General features: G+C 46.4%; 1 protein-coding gene across 1 annotated transcript in view; it reads left to right on the forward strand.

Annotated features, from left to right (window-relative positions):
- The window catches only part of LOC8032135 (telomerase-binding protein EST1A), a 93051-nt gene that overhangs the window by 6888 nt on the left and 68971 nt on the right, over window positions 1–17192 (forward strand). Inside the window, exons 3-7 of the mRNA XM_029973279.3 lie at window positions 844–1151; window positions 6611–6730; window positions 8764–8953; window positions 14045–14298; window positions 16621–16699. Coding sequence (XP_029829139.2) covers window positions 844–1151; window positions 6611–6730; window positions 8764–8953; window positions 14045–14298; window positions 16621–16699 — 951 coding nt within the window. The remainder of the gene's footprint in view (window positions 1–843; window positions 1152–6610; window positions 6731–8763; window positions 8954–14044; window positions 14299–16620; window positions 16700–17192) is intronic.

Here is a 17192-nt window from a genome sequence, read left to right on the forward strand (position 1 = left end):
GTACGGGAATTGAAGCTTAGCAAGATGTGACCTTTCAAAGTTAGGAACTTATCTACTGTGCCGATGTTACGGAACAATAGGGCTGCCAAAATATCTTGCAGTATCCCCATGGAGTAAGATAATATGTTGGTTCAGTCTGTCTGATAGCAAATGATTTTTAGTTGTAGTAGACTGAGCATGGTTTGAATTTTGATTGCAAATCATATAGGACCTAAGCAGCGTATGTTTTGCGTTCACAATTTGAGCACGACTTAAAGGCCAACATACACGCAACATTTTTCTGCTAGGCAGCAAATCCTTCCGCAGTGTCCTTTGCGTTCCCTGTCGTGCTCTTTCTTCCTTACCCAAAAGGTGAGGGTCCAGGGCTAGTACCCAAAGACAGGACACGGGCTTTCCTGCTTCTGGGGAAGGCACAAAGACATCAAGGGGCAGTTCCTTCCTTTCTGCCCCCTCTCTGCTCACAGATAATTTAAGAAGCCTAGGATAATGAGGATTTGATGGAACAGATGATTGGCCAAGCCAACTACTTCCACATGCCATCGTCGTTCTGCGTTTACCTGTGCACAAACTCAGTTGTCGGGAGCCCCCAAAAAATGTGCCCCTGCATTTTATCCGTATTGGTAGGCAACACCTACAGTTTTATATATTTGCAAGCACCGTGTTTGGTTTCGACATGTTTTCGCGAGGTGAGGTTCCCTAATCAAAACCGAAGCTTAGTGGCCAACCGGTACCCGAGATGCTTTGCGTGGCATCTGCCTGCTAGGCTCACTCCGCTCATGAAAGAGCTTTCATCTACGCTTCCATCTCTGTAACGGGTTGCTTCTCTGTCCCGTCACCCACCAGACTGCGGCCAAAGGTCCGTTGGAGGACTGCGGCGCGGAGCGCGAGCCGGTCCCCTGCAACCCGAGCCAGGACAAGCCGCTGATTGCGGTGAAGCCACAGCCCCACGTGGCCCTGGAGGTGACCCCCGGCAGGGCCGCCGTGCCCGCGATGCCGGGCTTTGGGGTTCCCTACGGCGTGTCGCCCCCGATGGTGTCTCCCCCGTACCTGGGACTGCCCCTGGGCCAGTACCCGTGCCACCTGCCGGCCCACGGAGCATCCCCCGTCTTCCACGGCGACCAGATCTTGCCCCTGGACGCCTACGGACGCAGGTGGGTGTTATTGGTGCACTGGAAGAGAGGCAGCAGAGCAGTTAATCGGGCTAGTTGCTTCACCGTGAAGCTCGAAGAAGGCGTCAAAAAAGACTGGCATCTGACAGGTTGATCAAAGGTCTCAGGATCTGTCTGGAACCAAATATCCAAAGAGAAGTAACTGACGCATAAGCTGAACATGCAGGGAGCATGTTTTTGAGCGCGCAGCGCGCGCTCAAAAATCGGCCATCGGAGAGCGCGATGCGTCTTGGGATATTGGGCGCATTCGTGACGTCACTTGTGCCGGTCGGGAAAGGCTACGGCGTGAATGTTGTGGTTACGAGCGTTGCCACTTGGTGGCGCGTCGACGATTTACGACCTGTGACAACGTGGCCGTTTGAGATGTGCAAGGGCTGCACGCACGCTGCACCACGGGACCACGGCAAGTCGGCAACCATGGCAGCACTGACAAAACCAGCTCTGAGGCCGGATTCTCAAAGCGAATTCACGACGAAAAAAGTGCGTACAACAAATTTGAGAGAAAACCCGTGCTCTCGAAACGAAATTGCCGTAACCTTTGCGCAGGTTACGACAGAATCCTACGACAGCTCCGAAGCTGTCTTACGCATTTTTTACGATCAAATCAACAAGGCCGACAGCGTCGCTCAGTTACTTGGTATCGGCCACCAACGGACATTTATTTTTCTTCGTGCTCTTCTCGTGCGTCCCGACTTCAACCAGCAAGAAAAAAGGAAGGAGTACTTAAAACAGACCACGATCAAGAACGCAGGATCCACAAACACACGAGAAGAGCTGCAACAGCCACGATTCTGCCGACCGAGCGAGCTCGGCAGAATATAGTATAGGCCTAGCAGCAACATCGACTCGGCGCACCGTTGCTCCGGCGGTCCTTGGCCAAGACCGTCTGTCCATGACCGGCTGGCCTGCTGAATGGAATATGCCCGCGCGACCCTTGTGGACCCTTACCGGATGAGTAGTTTGATCCCTGAACTAAATTTCAGAGGTCAATATTTTCCCCTTGTCATCTCGATCTCCTTGTTTTCCGAGACAGCGGTGACGAACGCTGTCGTCGAAAAGGGACTCTCATTGATTCTATCTCCTTGTTTTGTGTGATATAGAGCTCAAATAAACGCCATACGGATTACCTTGGCAACTCGGTATGTACACTCTGTTATTAGTATGCCATTTTTATTCTGACTCGACGCTACGTCAGTGTCGAGCTATAGCAGTTCGTGGGAGCTACGCGATGTCGGTCTAACCTTTCTTTGCCGAGTGTCATGTCAGTATCGAGTTGCAATCGTAAAAGATCGGTCCAGAAGCGCTTACCGAAACGCGGTCTAACAGAGCGAATCCAGCACTTCGATCAAACGCGCGTGTCCGCTCCGAGTGTGAACAGGTATTTGGCATTTGCGTGGCTCTTGCTGACACCCTCGTAGTTCAAACATATCCTTTTTAACTTCGGCTTGCAGCTCGCGACTCGCAGCAACTAATACCGGCCGTGCCAGAAGCATGCTCGGGCCGTGTCGTGCAAAGAGCCGCAACGAGAACGAGCTCACTGTGGCCAACTACGCTTTGGCTTTCTCCGTCACGGCTTTGCGAACGCGTTCAGGCCTAGGCGAATTCTGCCGGCACGCCGTATTGCCGCAGAACGGCGCTGCTATTTTGGCACTAGTGATGTCACGAGAACTTCCCCCCATCCACCAGATGAGAATTTGAAATCGTTTAATTATGTTTAAAATTAGTTCTCCTGTGTTTTACAGCGCAATATTTATATTTCCGAGGTGGTGCCTGTCCCTAGCCCATATTTATGCAACAAGATCGGCGCTAAAATTTCGTTTCACTACCCCTTTAAGGGGAGACACCCCCTGGGAGGGTCAACTTTTGAACCCTTGGCTTAAAATTAATGAAATTTACAGGGTAGGCTGGTGGTCACGCTAGAGGGTGCATAACAAAATTTTAGGTCTGTTGGTTAAGGGGAGACATGGGTCTTTGGAGCCAAAAACTTCCTAAAACTGCATTCTTTTGAAAAAGGCGATGGCTGTTGTTCTTCTGAATCTACCAAGCTTCTAATTTCGTGGATGAATATTCGAGCTATAAAGCAATTTATAATGTCTATGCAGGCTGAATGTGCATTAAAGTTGACTCTAAAACATTGTTTTCACATAACACAGTTTTTGGACTCGTTGAAAATTTGCAGGAGGGATATCTCAGCATCTACAGCAGTCAGAAATACAACCTTTTTCGAAATGTGTTGGTAAATGTGTGAAGCATACAATGTTGAGAGCAGATTTTTTAATATGAATCTAGAAAAATTTTTATTTGATCTTTTCTTTTATTACTTGTTAGCCATGCATTGAGCACTGAACTTCAATATGTTGTAAAATCTTTAATAATGGGTTTATCTTAAAAGTACTTCCAACATTGTATTCTTTACACTTCGTAGTATGTGGCCATGTGTTAAAAAGGATATTTTGTTGAGCAGTCTTTTCCCTATCATTCCTCCAAACGAAGGCAGGCAAGTTTTAATTATCTTCAGGACGATTCTACTGACTGAAGAAATTTCCAGATATATGAAATCAGCGCAAAGAGCTTAAAGGGGTCATGAAACGCTTTTCCAACTTTTTCCTGTTTAGCTTTCCTCCTCAACTCATAAATCGCGCATTCCACCAAACAGTTAAAGAAGACGAAAAGGGGGAGTCCCCTCTTGCTCGCACTCTCGTTTATGTAATCCCCGGACACATCCATTCTCCCCCTAGAAGATTAGCCCGTCGCTCAAAATTCAGACACAAGTTGCTTTCCCCACCCCGTTCATTCCGAAGCTGACAGTGCTGTTGGAGCTACGTGCTCGTTGGGCCAGCCACATTTGCCACGTGAGCGTGGCAAAGTGTGGCTGCAGAGAATGAAGTCAGGTGATGAAAGGGAGGCGGCTGATTGGTCCGGCAAGCGCGTAGCTTCCACCACAATATCAGCCTAGATGTGAAGGGAATAAGTGAGGTCCGGTTGCGTGTGACGTCAGTTTGGACCCGATGACACGCTTTTGGGACCGCGGATGTATCACAGTGAAAAGGCAGAGAGGTTGCGAAGGGGAGGAGGTACGAAATAGTCCGCTTTGTTTTCAAATTTTCGCACTGAAAGTCAGGCTTTTGACTTTCTACCTTTTTTCTTTTGGTCCACTGAACGATGTGCTATTAGTAAAATCCCAATCTAAAATGATTTATCCCAACCCAAAAATCGTTTCATGGGCCCTTTAACAAGCTTGTGCAGGTTCATTGAGTTTGGTTGTAAAATAAGAAAAAAAGTTCCAAAACCAGTGTTCCCCCTTAAGTGGGAAGGAAATTAGGGCAGCTTCTATCAGCAACACCCCTACACTGTTTAGTTAATCTATCGTCAGAAAACTATCACAATATTAAAGATTTTTATTCGCTAGATATGTAGCAGAATGCCTAGGAGGTGCGCCTATGGAAAGGCTTTTGTAAAAAGTAATTGATTTCTATCAATTTTCTCTTTGGTGAAATCAGTCAACTTTTTGGTCCTCTGTGTCTCCGACAAAATGTCAACATTTTGTATAAAAGACATCCGTAAAGTGACAAAAAAACTCCATAGGCGCATTCCTTATTAAATTTCAGTCAGGAAAAGTGAAGAACGAGCCTTGCCTGTATTTCCATTCTCAAACGATAGATTGACTAAAATGGAATTTATACAAAAAAGTGGAACGGAGAAAAATGTGTTCAAAGTGCTCCATACCCTACCTTTCCTTTAGCTTTGGTAAACAGAAAATAATTTATAAAAAATTAACTATGCAGTGTAAACTAGTGAAAATTTCTGGGAATACTCTCTTGATGTAGATAGATGTAAATATGTAATTTTTCAAAATCAGTGTTTTTTGAAGAATCTTTTTTTTTGCGGGTAGTGTCCCCCCTTAATGAAACTTTTATTTTCTCAAATTTGGCTTTATTTTAAAAGTTATAGGCAAATTAAAATTACAAAAACAAGCAAAAAATAACACCCTTCATGACGTCCCTGGTCCTGGCTTGAGTGGCCATGAACTAGGCAGTGAGCTCAGCGAGCGCTCACGGCTGCCGCACTCCGTGCCCATGGCTCGAGAGGGCGCCACTAAAGCATGTGCTGGATAGGCTGTATGAAGCGGGCAGCCAGGGTGGCTTGCATTGCATTTGCTGCGCGACTAAACACTAATTCGGCATGACACTTCATTGCCCACAAATCAGAGCAAACACGGGGTAAAGATCAGTCAAAACAGGAGCCACTTCTCACTGCCAAACGGCCAAACTGCTGCAAGCCAAACCTGCTTGCCGAAGGGCTTTGGAATGTTCAACACCGGTCGGATCCTCGAGCCCAATCCGACTGCAGCGCTGCCGCATACATCTGGGACCTTTCTACGCACACCGCTCGTCGGTGCTTGATCCCACACCCCTTTCTAGTATGCGCCGCCTTTTCCATTGCTTGGTGGCGGGTATGTCCATGGGTCATGTCTTGTTTACATACTTTATAAACTGCATTTGTTTCTTTTCTGATCTAAAATACCGAACAAAAGCTACTTTCATAAATAATTAAAACGGTTTGCTTTGTATTTAGACTAAAAAAAACTTTTAGCGACTCTGACCAGTAGTAAGGCCAGGACCGAAAACATCGCATATCGCGGGTTTTTTCGGCAGCGTGGGTCACCCCCATAGGTGGAGGAGGTTTCCGTGTTGTCCAGTTATAATATGACGCACTGATGTTTAGTTACTCTCTGCGTGCCCGCTGGCTTGCCTGAACCCCAAGAGACGTGTAAACAGCAAAAGGGTAGATGCTTGAATATGATTGTAGGGCCCCTCTAAGTGCCGCACCCTAGTATACTCGGGCGCGCTCCCCAGCACATCCCCTGCTGTGCCCGAGTATACTCGTTTCGAGTTTTCAATTTATTCCCTGCCGTTTTCAACCTAACTCACGCTGACCAAAATTTTTGTGGAGGCAACTTCCTCTGTATGCGTTTCCAAGTCAACATTGTTTTTGAATGGCGAACCCACATTCCTCAACTTCACACTCCTTGCCGGATGCTGAAATCCAGAAACTGCTAATGAATTGAGAATCTGATGACAGTGAAAATGAGTGTACTTGGGATGCTGGTGAAAGTGATGCAAGGTGCCACTTTGCATTGTACCGTGTTTCGAGAAATACTACACAAAGTTTTTTTTTTAAATTGAAGAAATTCAGAAGCTAAAGAACTCCTTCAACGTTAAGCAACATAATCTGGGAAATAGATGTACATAGGGTACATTTATTTCCCAGAATACACATGCAACATGCATGTGTAACATGCCTGCAACCACGTTTGTGCGTCCAACAAAAGACTTGTGCAGCGAAAAACACTTGACACAGGGTGCTTGCTAGGATGAAAAAAGCCGGCACCTAAAGGGTTAAGGTTTGGCCTTTTCTCAGTGATCATCTTTGTCTTCCAGTCGGATGAAGCCTCTGGTTGAGAAGAATCTGCACGATGCTGCGCTCCTGGAGAGAGAATTGATGACGCATCTGGCAAAAGGAATTCAGAACAGCGACATGAAGGCTATGGGACACTGCAGGTGAGACTATAATGGGAGCAGGAAGAAAACCTCTCTCGTAAAAACCAAGGCTCCTCCTGAAATTTTGGAGTGTCTCAAATAAAGGCTTTTTGCATTTGTACAAATGCCATCTTTTGTTTGTTCCCTTGTAGCACAATCTCTAACTCAGGGAGTTAGAAGCTTAACGCTGTTGCAATTTGTTATACTCGTGTCAATTTAAAGGGCTCTCAAAGGGATACTGGAAATTTTAGTTTTCATTTTGCCTTCTGATTTGACCTTTTATTAAGTTTCCACTTCTTTGCTGTTTAAAAGCTATGTCACTTATTAACAATATAGAGTCGCATGGGGAAATGCACCCCTTTGCCAACACGCAAGTCAATCATTGTATGGGTTTGCTCCAGTTATCTTGCTGCCTTACTATCAGTGCTTAGGACGTCAAGGTAAACCACGCTGGCAGGCTTGCCTTCACACCTGAGGCTATGTTTCTCCTGGGCTGCATTTTACAGCTAAGCTGTTATACGCTAGGGTCTGGGGAAAAATGTGTCCTCGCATGTCGACAGAAACTCCCCATTGGTCGCTGCAAGTATGAATAAATAAAAACAAAAAGAGGGGGCAACCAGCGTGAGTCAGCCTTCCTCGGCATTATTAGATAGTGATGTCCTTAATCCCTTGTTATCATCTCTAGGCATCGTCTTCGAGGTCGTCCTAGGCATTGTCCTCTAGGTTGTATTAAAAGTCATCCTAGTTGTCATCCTCGAGGTCGTCCTCGAAGTCATCAGAGAGGTCATCCTAGGCATCGTCCTAGACGTCCTCCTCTAAGTGTCGTCCTTGAGGTTGTCCTAGACGTCGTCCGAGAGGTCATCCTCTAGGCATCGTCTTATAAGTTGTCCGTGAGGTCGTCCTAGACGTCGTCCTCGAGGTCGTCCTAGAAGTCGTCCGAGAGGTCCTCCTAGAAGTCGTCTGAGAGGTCGTCCTAACCGTCGAACTAAAAATCATCCTAGACGTTGTCCGAGAGTTTGTCCTCTAGGAGTCGTCCTCGAAGTTGTCCGAGAAGTCATCCTAGAAGTTGTCTTCGAGGTCATCTTAGAGGACGACATGTGGTACGACCTCAAGGACGACTTCTAGGATGACCTCGAGGACGATGCCTAGAGGACGGTCCTCAAGGTTGTCCTAGAGGTCGTCCTTGATGTTGTTTTAGACGTCGTCATCTAGGCATCATCCTAGACGCTGTTAAGATAACAGCTTTGCTGGTCCTCCATCTTCACGTGAAGTGGAAGGGCTCTACAATTTTTTAAGTGGAGGTTGGAGAGGTATGCAAAAAGAAATGACCTAGGGGTGAACTCTGGTATATTTTGTCCAGTGGAAGAAAAACTATAAGAATTGCCGTGGGACTGACATTAACTCGGAGCTTTCGGCTGTCTAGTGTATGGCACTTTTGTGGGCAAGCAGGTGCAGCTGCGAGCCTGCAAAACCGTCACCCTTTGAGACTTCTTGCTTGCACCTGTGTACGAGGACAACTTTCTGAGGCGCTTCTGAAGAGATAAACGGTGTGCGAGTGTAGTTTTATGAAGCACTCAATATGTGTGGCATATCTTGTGCCACAAGGAGGGCATTGTGAAGCCACTGCCGTCAAAAATAGGAGTAGCCATAAAACTTCCGCATACCCGTACTCCATGGCTGAAACAAGTGCAAAGACATACTATCGACTCCAGCAAACGGTGAGCAAACGATAGGAGAAGAAAGATGAACCAGAAACATATTGTTGACTGCTTGGGAATGAATTGTGGAAGGCATGAAAATGCCGAGATCTTCGGATATTGCATCACACTTTCTCTCAAAATTCTTACTTACACTGCGCTGGTCGGGAGGGAGGGGCTTTAGCACTTTATGGCTACTTCATACATCGAATCATAGAACACTAATTTTGATATTCGTGTCCCAAGAAGCTGAATATAGTCAAAAAATATTTTTTCCCATGTGAAAGGACTGTTTTAGTCTCGTTAAGGAGCCGCAACGACTGACAAGTTAGAAAGCACCCTGCCCGTGCCCCGCAGGTGGAAGCTGCAGCTGCGCTACGAGAATGTGATCCTGGCTGACCCCCGCTATTGTGCTGAGAAGAATGTGGAGCACGCCCTCTGGAAGTCTGCCTTCTACCAGGGCATCGAGACCTTTCGCAGAGTCATGGAGGAGTGCCCAGACCTCCAGGAGGAAGCCAAGATGCACCTGCTCAGCCTGGTCGACGAGGTACCCCAGATTGTCCATGGCCGTTGCAAGAGTTGTCACTCTTAAAGCCTGTTGAGACACGCGGCATGCTCAGCGCTCTAGACATAGTGCTGACTTTGTATTACATCAGTTCTCTTCAACACTTCTCTCTCTCTCTCTCTCTCTGCTGTATTGGCAGACCACTGCATGAGACCCGACCTTTTTTTGTACACTCCCACTCAATACAGCGCTGAATCTGCTCTAACTTACTGCTGGGATGCATGTGCGCCAAGATGACTGTTACTTCATTTGCTAGTTTTTTAGAAATGTATTATATCAAGGCTATATTTAGGATTATAAGGTAGAACTGTTGCTTAAAAATATACAGCAAAACTTCATTAGAATAAATCTTGTTGCAGCAGACATTTGGTTATAACATACCCATTTGTGAGGTTTGGTTCTGCTTTCTATCTATGGCCATTGAGCCAACTTTGCTTATTAAAGATTTTGTTATAACATAACTGTAAAATACCGGGCAACTTCCCACTCAAGATTTGAAGATAATCACGAAAAAATGGGGGATAAGCACTTGTCCGGTCATCAGTTTTACATATAAATGTACTGTGCATATTTTCTCAGATCTTACAAATTTGGGAATGGGTGCTTAGTGTGGAATGGGCGGATGCGCGGTATTCTACGGTACATTTGGATGTAATGGTCTATACTATTAGAGAGTTTGTAAGTAGTTTACCATTCCATTACATTAGACTCTTCGACAACAGTCATTATTTCTAACATTACGCTGCTTTGGTTCGGTGGCGATGACATCCAGTTTGCGAAGTGCTGTCATTGCACTCTGCTCCTTGCAAGTCTCGTACGACCCAAAACACGCAGTGATGATGATCATCAGTACAGCTTGATAAAAAATCGCTACAGTTGTTGACCTTTTTTGGACTTGGAGGAAACCCTGAAATTGTCCGAATAATCAAGCTTTCCGAAAATTTGATTTCAGCCAAAATATCAAATTTGCGTGCATATTCCGCTGTGTATTGGCCACTTTCCACTTGCTTGATGTCAATTTTACGTACTCGTGCAATGTACACTTTATATTGTTCCCTTTTCACTTGTTTGTTGATTTGTCTGATCGCGGTGCTGCACTTTGTCGGCGCCTTCGTTGGCACAAACAGCGAAGTTGGCACCATTCGGCACTATTTGTAGACAACGTTTAGTCCACCAAGCTCGCTTCAATATTAAGCCTATGAGCAGAAAACCTTTGCGCTCAAAGACCACAAGAACGGCAGACGGCTGCTCTTCTCGCGTTCGCACTCGAAAAACACGAACCACGAGAAGAACTGGAAGAACCATAAAATGGGCAGACTGCATCCATGTTGACCGTAGAAAAACTGGAAAACCTGACTATAGCCTCAACCCAGCTTGTTCATCGCGTAGGACGTGGTATCGAGGCTACAGGTCCTTACGAAAGACGGATGGCTTAGATACGCCACTGCATATGTCTTTTTTTTCTCTCCATTTTGCAAGCACGTGCTTGTTGGCAGTATCTACAGTGCTCATCATGTGTACGGCATGCTTTCTATCGAAGATGTACTAATACATTTTGATCCCATAGCCACCGGAACTCAGCACTATCTATGAGCAATAAACAAAAAATCAGCACCATCAGCACTACCTATGAACAATGAAATCAGTATCATCAGCACCACCAGAGCTTTGCCCCAATCAACATCATTCACCACGTGGAGATGCGGCCTCTTTTTGCCTTCTTCCATCTGAAATCTTTCAACTTGGGTGGGAATCCTCTATCTTCTTGTGCAGACGCCACATTCACAACGGGGAGCACTATTTCCTACAGCGTTATGTTCGTGGCTGTACCTTTGTTCATAGCCTTATATTGGGAGAGTCAGCCTGTGGATGTGGCGACGAAGGCGCTGGAAATGAGAAAAGTGGAGAAGAGGGCTGAAGAAGCGAGAGAGGAAGGAGGGAGCAAAAGGGAGACTAGCGTCATTTTGACGCAACACGCTTTCCGTACAGAGCACTGTTGAAGCTACGTGTTGTCTGCTACGGGCCGACTTGTTTCCCTCCTGAATAAAAGTTTGCGGTCAGATGTCGAGGAAACTTTATTTGTTAGCTTTTTAACCCACCGAGGGATAACAGTATATAATTATCTTGCCAGAGCTAGCGATATAAAAGGAAATAACCGAAATTTAGATGCCGATCACATGCATTCCACTGGGCAAATGAATGAAAATGGCGGCCCTCCCCCCTCAGCTGGAAGCAGCCGGGAGTCCACACGCATGCGGTCACGCTTGTCACTCTGTGCTGCGGGCTCATTGGCTCACTCGGGAGGGGGCGTTACGGCGGTGAGATCATAAACTGGCCAAACTCCCAATATACGGCTCTGCCTTTGTTCATAAAAAATCACCATCAAGTGGGGGAAAAAAATGATATCTGCAGAAACTCAAACTGGAGTGTCTAATCTAACCACCAGATGCATCGCCAACAAGCACAAATCACCCTGACTTGCATGCGAGACCAGCAAGGAACGTAAAGACGAAAACCAAAACTAGTCTTACTGATGCGCAGTCGTCGATGTTCCGGTCTGATTTGATGAATCATTGCTGTCAGAACTAAAATACAATGATCCGACATCATCATCCCGCTCACTCGTGGTAGTGTCATCAACAAAATCGACCGCAGACGTGCTCGAATCACGAGACTTCAAAGGTTTCCAAGGAGGTGCGGCATGCGAGGACTGCTCTTCTTTGGCTGCGCATTTGGTTAGAACGCCTTCATACAAACCCACGCTTTCGCTTGAGTGGTGACGTCTCGGCCGTTTTTTTGCCCCATCGTTCTTTGTTTTTCTGTCTTTTAAAGTGTGTGCAAACCGGTGTAACTCAGCTCGAGTGCATAGCCTTGACTAATACTTAGACTTTATTTTACCACATAAGTCATGCACTGAGTGCACCAGCGTGCCACGTGCTGGCCAGCTCAGTGCAACAATGGATGTCTTCACTCTGAGACAGACGTACATGTAGGCACCCTGCATTTGATTATAATAAATCAGCATCTCGTGGGAAAACAAAAAGAACTATGCAGAAGCAAACTAGAGTGTTTAATCTAACCACCAAATCCATCAATAACAAGCACAAACCGCCTGGACTTTCATGCGAGATCATCATCGGTGGCGGGGCATTCACTCTGGTAAAAGGTTTGTTAGTTTCGTGAAACCAATGCCACAGTTTCGAAAAACAATTCCAAGGCGCGCTGTGGGTTCAGTTTGTTGCGTGCCATCAACGGTCGACGAGAGCGGCGCCGAGACGACGACTCCACACGTAGAACACTCGACAGTAAGTGTAAGACAAACTCCTGCACTAATTTTTCAAAGTTGAAGACCACCAGCACGTCAAGTTGGATAGAGAAGCACTTCAACCAGGCTTCGCAAGCAGGACACGTCCAACAAACGGTAGCCAGTCCGAAAGGCTTCCTGGAATCTTTGTCATTTTTATCGCTCCCGCCGCTTTCACCTGCCTCAAAAAAGCTAACTGTTTGCTCAAGTGCAGTGAGCGTGTCCGCGTTGAAAAACGGTGCACTTTCGGATGCTTGGTCAGACAAGCATGTTGTCATTGGCGGCGGTGGCGGCCCACGGCGGCGGCTGCTTTCTTTGGATCGTTCCGTCCTCGTGCTTTTGTAAATCGTGAGTGGCAGCCATATTGTTTCCGCTTTCCCGACTTTACCGCAGGCATAGCGTCAAGAGGTAACAAAGTTTAACAGAATGGTCACCGTAAAGTTCGCAGTCGAAACTGAGACATACCAATGTCACGACACAGGCTTCAAACAAGAATTAACTTGCGAACGGCGAGGCGGCAGACACACAGAGTGCAGGAACCAATGGGAGCTGAGGTTTCAACATTGCAACCAATAGAGGCCCGTGTACTGTTTTCTTTCGCAGAAACACTCGGATTTTGACGGGGTTCCCAGTCCTTTTGCAGCACGCTCGCTTATCCTTGAACGACGACGAGTGTCAGCGGCGAAAATAGGAGAGATAAGCATTCAAACGAGAGTACGATCTGCTTGCTAGGCCTAGCGTACGTGGAGTACTTCCGAAGTAAAATGTGTAAACATTGCCCGACTCTGCCCGTGATGTTATTTTGTGCCGTCTTGCGTAACCGGCGCGCCGAAAAGAATTGATAATGAGATGACTATGCAGCGGACATAAATAAAACTTCATAAAAGTATGCTTCGGAAGTTATTGAGCTTGGTGACATCATTTTTCAAAATCAACTTTAAAAAAAGTCGATTTTTTTGGCTGTGTTTTTTCTTATTGACACTTTGGGGTGGCGGAAGAACAGATGGGGCCGTGACGTCCAAACCAGCGTAGTCCGCAGACACGATTCACCGAGACGATATGAGAGGTGCAATTCACGACTGCAGAATGGCGAACGAATAAAGCAACATGGTAACAATGATGACGATAATGACGCGCAACTAGAGAAAAAAAAAACGTAGCATAGCGTACCTAGCAGTAGGACTTAGCAGTACTCAGGTGGCGCTTCCAAATCAAGCCAATCTATGTGCAGCCAACATAAAACCTAAAATGGCAGCTTCTCAGTGGTGTTTCCCGCTGATCGCTCTCGACGATTTCACTTGAAAAATCAAACTTTCGGTCTTCCAAAGCATTGATCGTGAATATGCATTACAATATATTTTTGTCGAAGAGTTCACGTCACTGTCTTTCGTCCCATAGAGCACAGCGAAAAGTGAACCTATCTGTGCTGGCCGAGCCACATGGCCTCGTTTGCTTCATTGGCTGCACATGATATCTGCGTGGTTAGAATGGTTAGCTGGAACATAAACATCCAACCACCGTAACTATAATGCAGGTCCTTTTTATCGAAAGAGCATCCTTAAAACAAAGGCATTGCCACGGTGAATCCATGGAGTTTGTTGACCCACTCTCCGTGACACACCCCGGTAAATTTGTTTCAGGGCTGGTCCCCAAATGTTTGAGCATGAGATCATGAAACCTGCAGATGCGGATATGGTGGGGGGACGCGGAGAGTCTCAGTTTGAGTCATTGGCCTCCGAAGTGATCTTGCGTGTTCACCCTGCTTGCAGGGGACCATCTTCTACGAGAACCTTTTGGACAAGTTCCAGGAGACCTACGGCTTCAGCCTGAGTCAGTTTTTGGAGCCGGAATCCGCGTCCGTGGGTGGCATGGGGTCCGTGCCTGGGGTGGGGGGCACGGCGGGCCTGCCGGACTCGCTGCGGCTGGTGCTCATCTCGGCCCAAAAGATCTACATTTGCCTCGGGGACCTGGCACGCTACCGGGAGCAGGCCATGGGCACCACCAACTATGGGCGCGCCAGGAGGTGAGGCCCTGCGGTCACGGCCTCCTACAGTTCAGGGGAGGATCGTCGTCTACAGCTGCACTGTAGAAGCTCATGTTTTTTTTTATTTTTAGTGTTATGGCTGTCTTTTATGCAGAAGGAAAGCAGGCAAATGCTGCCTTTCGCTCCTGGAAAAAGCTACCGAGTGTTTCTGTGCACAGGATCTGTCATCGCAAGGTTGAAGTGGGCGATTTTGATGCCATTCTACTGATAGTTAAGTCTAGTTCAGAACATGCATGGTACAGAGCTTGCCACTGCTAGCACAGACATGTGATAACAGCTAGTCTCGTTATAGTAGTTGTTATGGGCTCTTTCCACCCCTGGAAATCTATTGTTGGATGTTTTGGTTGTCATCGTTGATGTTGCAGTTGTTGTCGTTGTTGTAGTTGGCGTAGTAGTGCGTCTGTCGTCAATGTTGCCAAATCCTTCAAAGAGATCACCCGCCGCCTTTGGGAATTGAGCCTGGGTCTGCTGCGTGCGAAGCAGAGGCGTTACCGCAAGTATACGCCACAGCGTTAACAACCCACTTTATACTAAGGGTTCTTGTGGTACCCGATGCCCACCGCACGCGCTCTCTGGAGAAATACAAAGAAATAGCCGATAACAAAATGCCTTCATAGCACTGTTAATACCAAGAGCTCATGCCAGGAGATGCACTTTCACGCGCTTCGAAATAAAAAGAATAAACGGCAGCGTTCGGAACAAAATGGTCAGAAGTCAATTTTGTTTCGAGTGCTTTTGTTCACGCACCCCACTGTGCGTGAACATGGCGCCAATGCCCAATGGCTTCGCCGTGACTGTACTGTAAATTAATGCAGGACTTCTCAATTTTTTTTTCACTGTTTCATATAATCAAAATATTGTCATCAGACCCACAGTGTAGTGAAGGAGGCCCTTTTGAGGCACCAATATAAATCTGACTCCTTGAAATGCACTTTCAAAGTAACACGGAAAAAAGTGCCGATGTCATGTTTGTACTAGCGGTGCTGCACAGTGTACATGAGAGCTCATTGCCTGCTGTCAGCTGCTATGATTGCTGCTATGGTGTGCAGGCATCATTATATCCAAACCAGAGTCACTTATGTGCAATCTTGCTGCTGTGCAACATATGCTTCCCGTGGTTCTTTTCTTGTCTGATATCGCACAGAATTCACAGATTTGACTTCGCCAAGGAAGCCTCTATTGTCAGTAGTTCACTGACAGAGTTTAATAGAGTGAGGAAATAGGCCACTTATTTTCCCATTCCCATTGAATATGTTGTTGTGTAGCAGGCAGTGGACAAAGCCGCTAAGTTAGTCTTTTGCGACATTGGTAGAGGTGTACTGTCTAACGGGGCTTCCCAAAAACTTTAAAGGAAATGTTCACATACCGTAAATAACAGAACAAAGATGTGCTTGCCTTATTTTTGGCCCAACTTCTTCTCTCCCATATTAACACAGAATGTGTTTCATTTGCCGATTTCCAAGGAGTTTTGTAACGTTTGGCTGTAATGGCCAGCTGTAATGGTCAACTGTAATGGCGGACTGTAACGGCAGGCTGTAGCAGCTGGCTGTAATGGCAGGCTGTTACGGCTGGACGTAAATACTGACTAACGGCCGGCTGTAACGACTTCGAAAAGCATTACGACCATAGGGAACCTATAAAGAGACTTCAGTCCTATGGCGGAATTTGAACTCAGCACCTCGAGATTATGAACCAAGTGCTAGACCAACTAAGCTATCCAGGATATTTTTTTAATTTAATTTTTTTTATTGATGAGTTACCTAGGCTTGTTGTTGCAGACCACTCAAGAGGAAAGTCTTTGGCGCAGCGCACGAGGGAGTGGTCGTGCGCTATGCCTTTCTCTTCTTCCTCGAAGGGCCTGGCACATATTCGGTGCTTACTTGTCTTTATCAGCATGATCAGGCTCGTATAAGTTTTCCTTAGCACCCCTTCTTCCAGAGCAGAAAAGAATGTTGGTTTCATTCAAAACTTCGTTGCTCTTGCTCTTGTGCGGCTACCCTGTAAAGCGGAGAACCAGTCATTTGGGCAAAAGCAGCTTAAGTCACGAGACAACCGAGCGTTTGGCTAGGCTTGGTTTAAAGTTTGTCTTGAAACTCGGGGACTCTTGGTAATCACACATACCTCTTCAGCATTTAGGAAATATTTTATTCCTAATTTGGTAGGAGTTTTGGATCATGAAATGTTGACAACTTTGCAGTTGCAGAGGTTGTTGCTTCAACTAATGATTTGTACCTCGGGTCTGACATCAGAGGCCTGTGTTTAGTGGCAAGTTTGACGTTCAGATGAAATCTTTGCTTGCAGCTGGTACCTCAAGGCCCAGCAGATTGCCCCCAAGAATGGCCGCCCGTACAATCAACTAGCTATTCTCGCCCTCTATGCCGTGAGTCACTCATTTTTTCTGTCGGCATGACGGACTGAAAATGTGTTGGAGGTCGCTTACGGATAGTTTAATTAAATGTCTCGGCCATGTTGGAGAATGCTTTGTCTCAGCTATGCTGCAGGAAAGACTGTGGGAACTATGTCTATCCCGTGCCATGCTAACATTCCCCCAGTACAAAAAGGTTCCAGCCCCATGGCGTAATGACCTGTTTATGCACAGCTTGCATGTGACGACATTGCGACGTGGTCCTTCCTGCTTGTTCTTGGTGGGAAAAATAAATCTTGTGGTGTGTAATGCATGCTGCCATAGGTAGTACAAAGCAGCAGCGCAAAAAGGTGGGGACATGGCTGGGAAACATGTGAAATAGACAGATAAAAGGCACTGAATTACAACTTTGGTTGTGCCAAAGGTAGTATGTGCTCTGCAGCAAGGCCACTGCAATGACAGCTGATGTGACTATGTTAGTGCAAACACGTATGGAAGATCCCAAAAA

This window comes from Ixodes scapularis, unplaced genomic scaffold (genome assembly GCF_016920785.2).
Source record: "Ixodes scapularis isolate PalLabHiFi unplaced genomic scaffold, ASM1692078v2 PGA_scaffold1__304_contigs__length_218370807, whole genome shotgun sequence".
Classification (NCBI taxonomy): Eukaryota; Metazoa; Arthropoda; class Arachnida; order Ixodida; family Ixodidae; genus Ixodes; species Ixodes scapularis.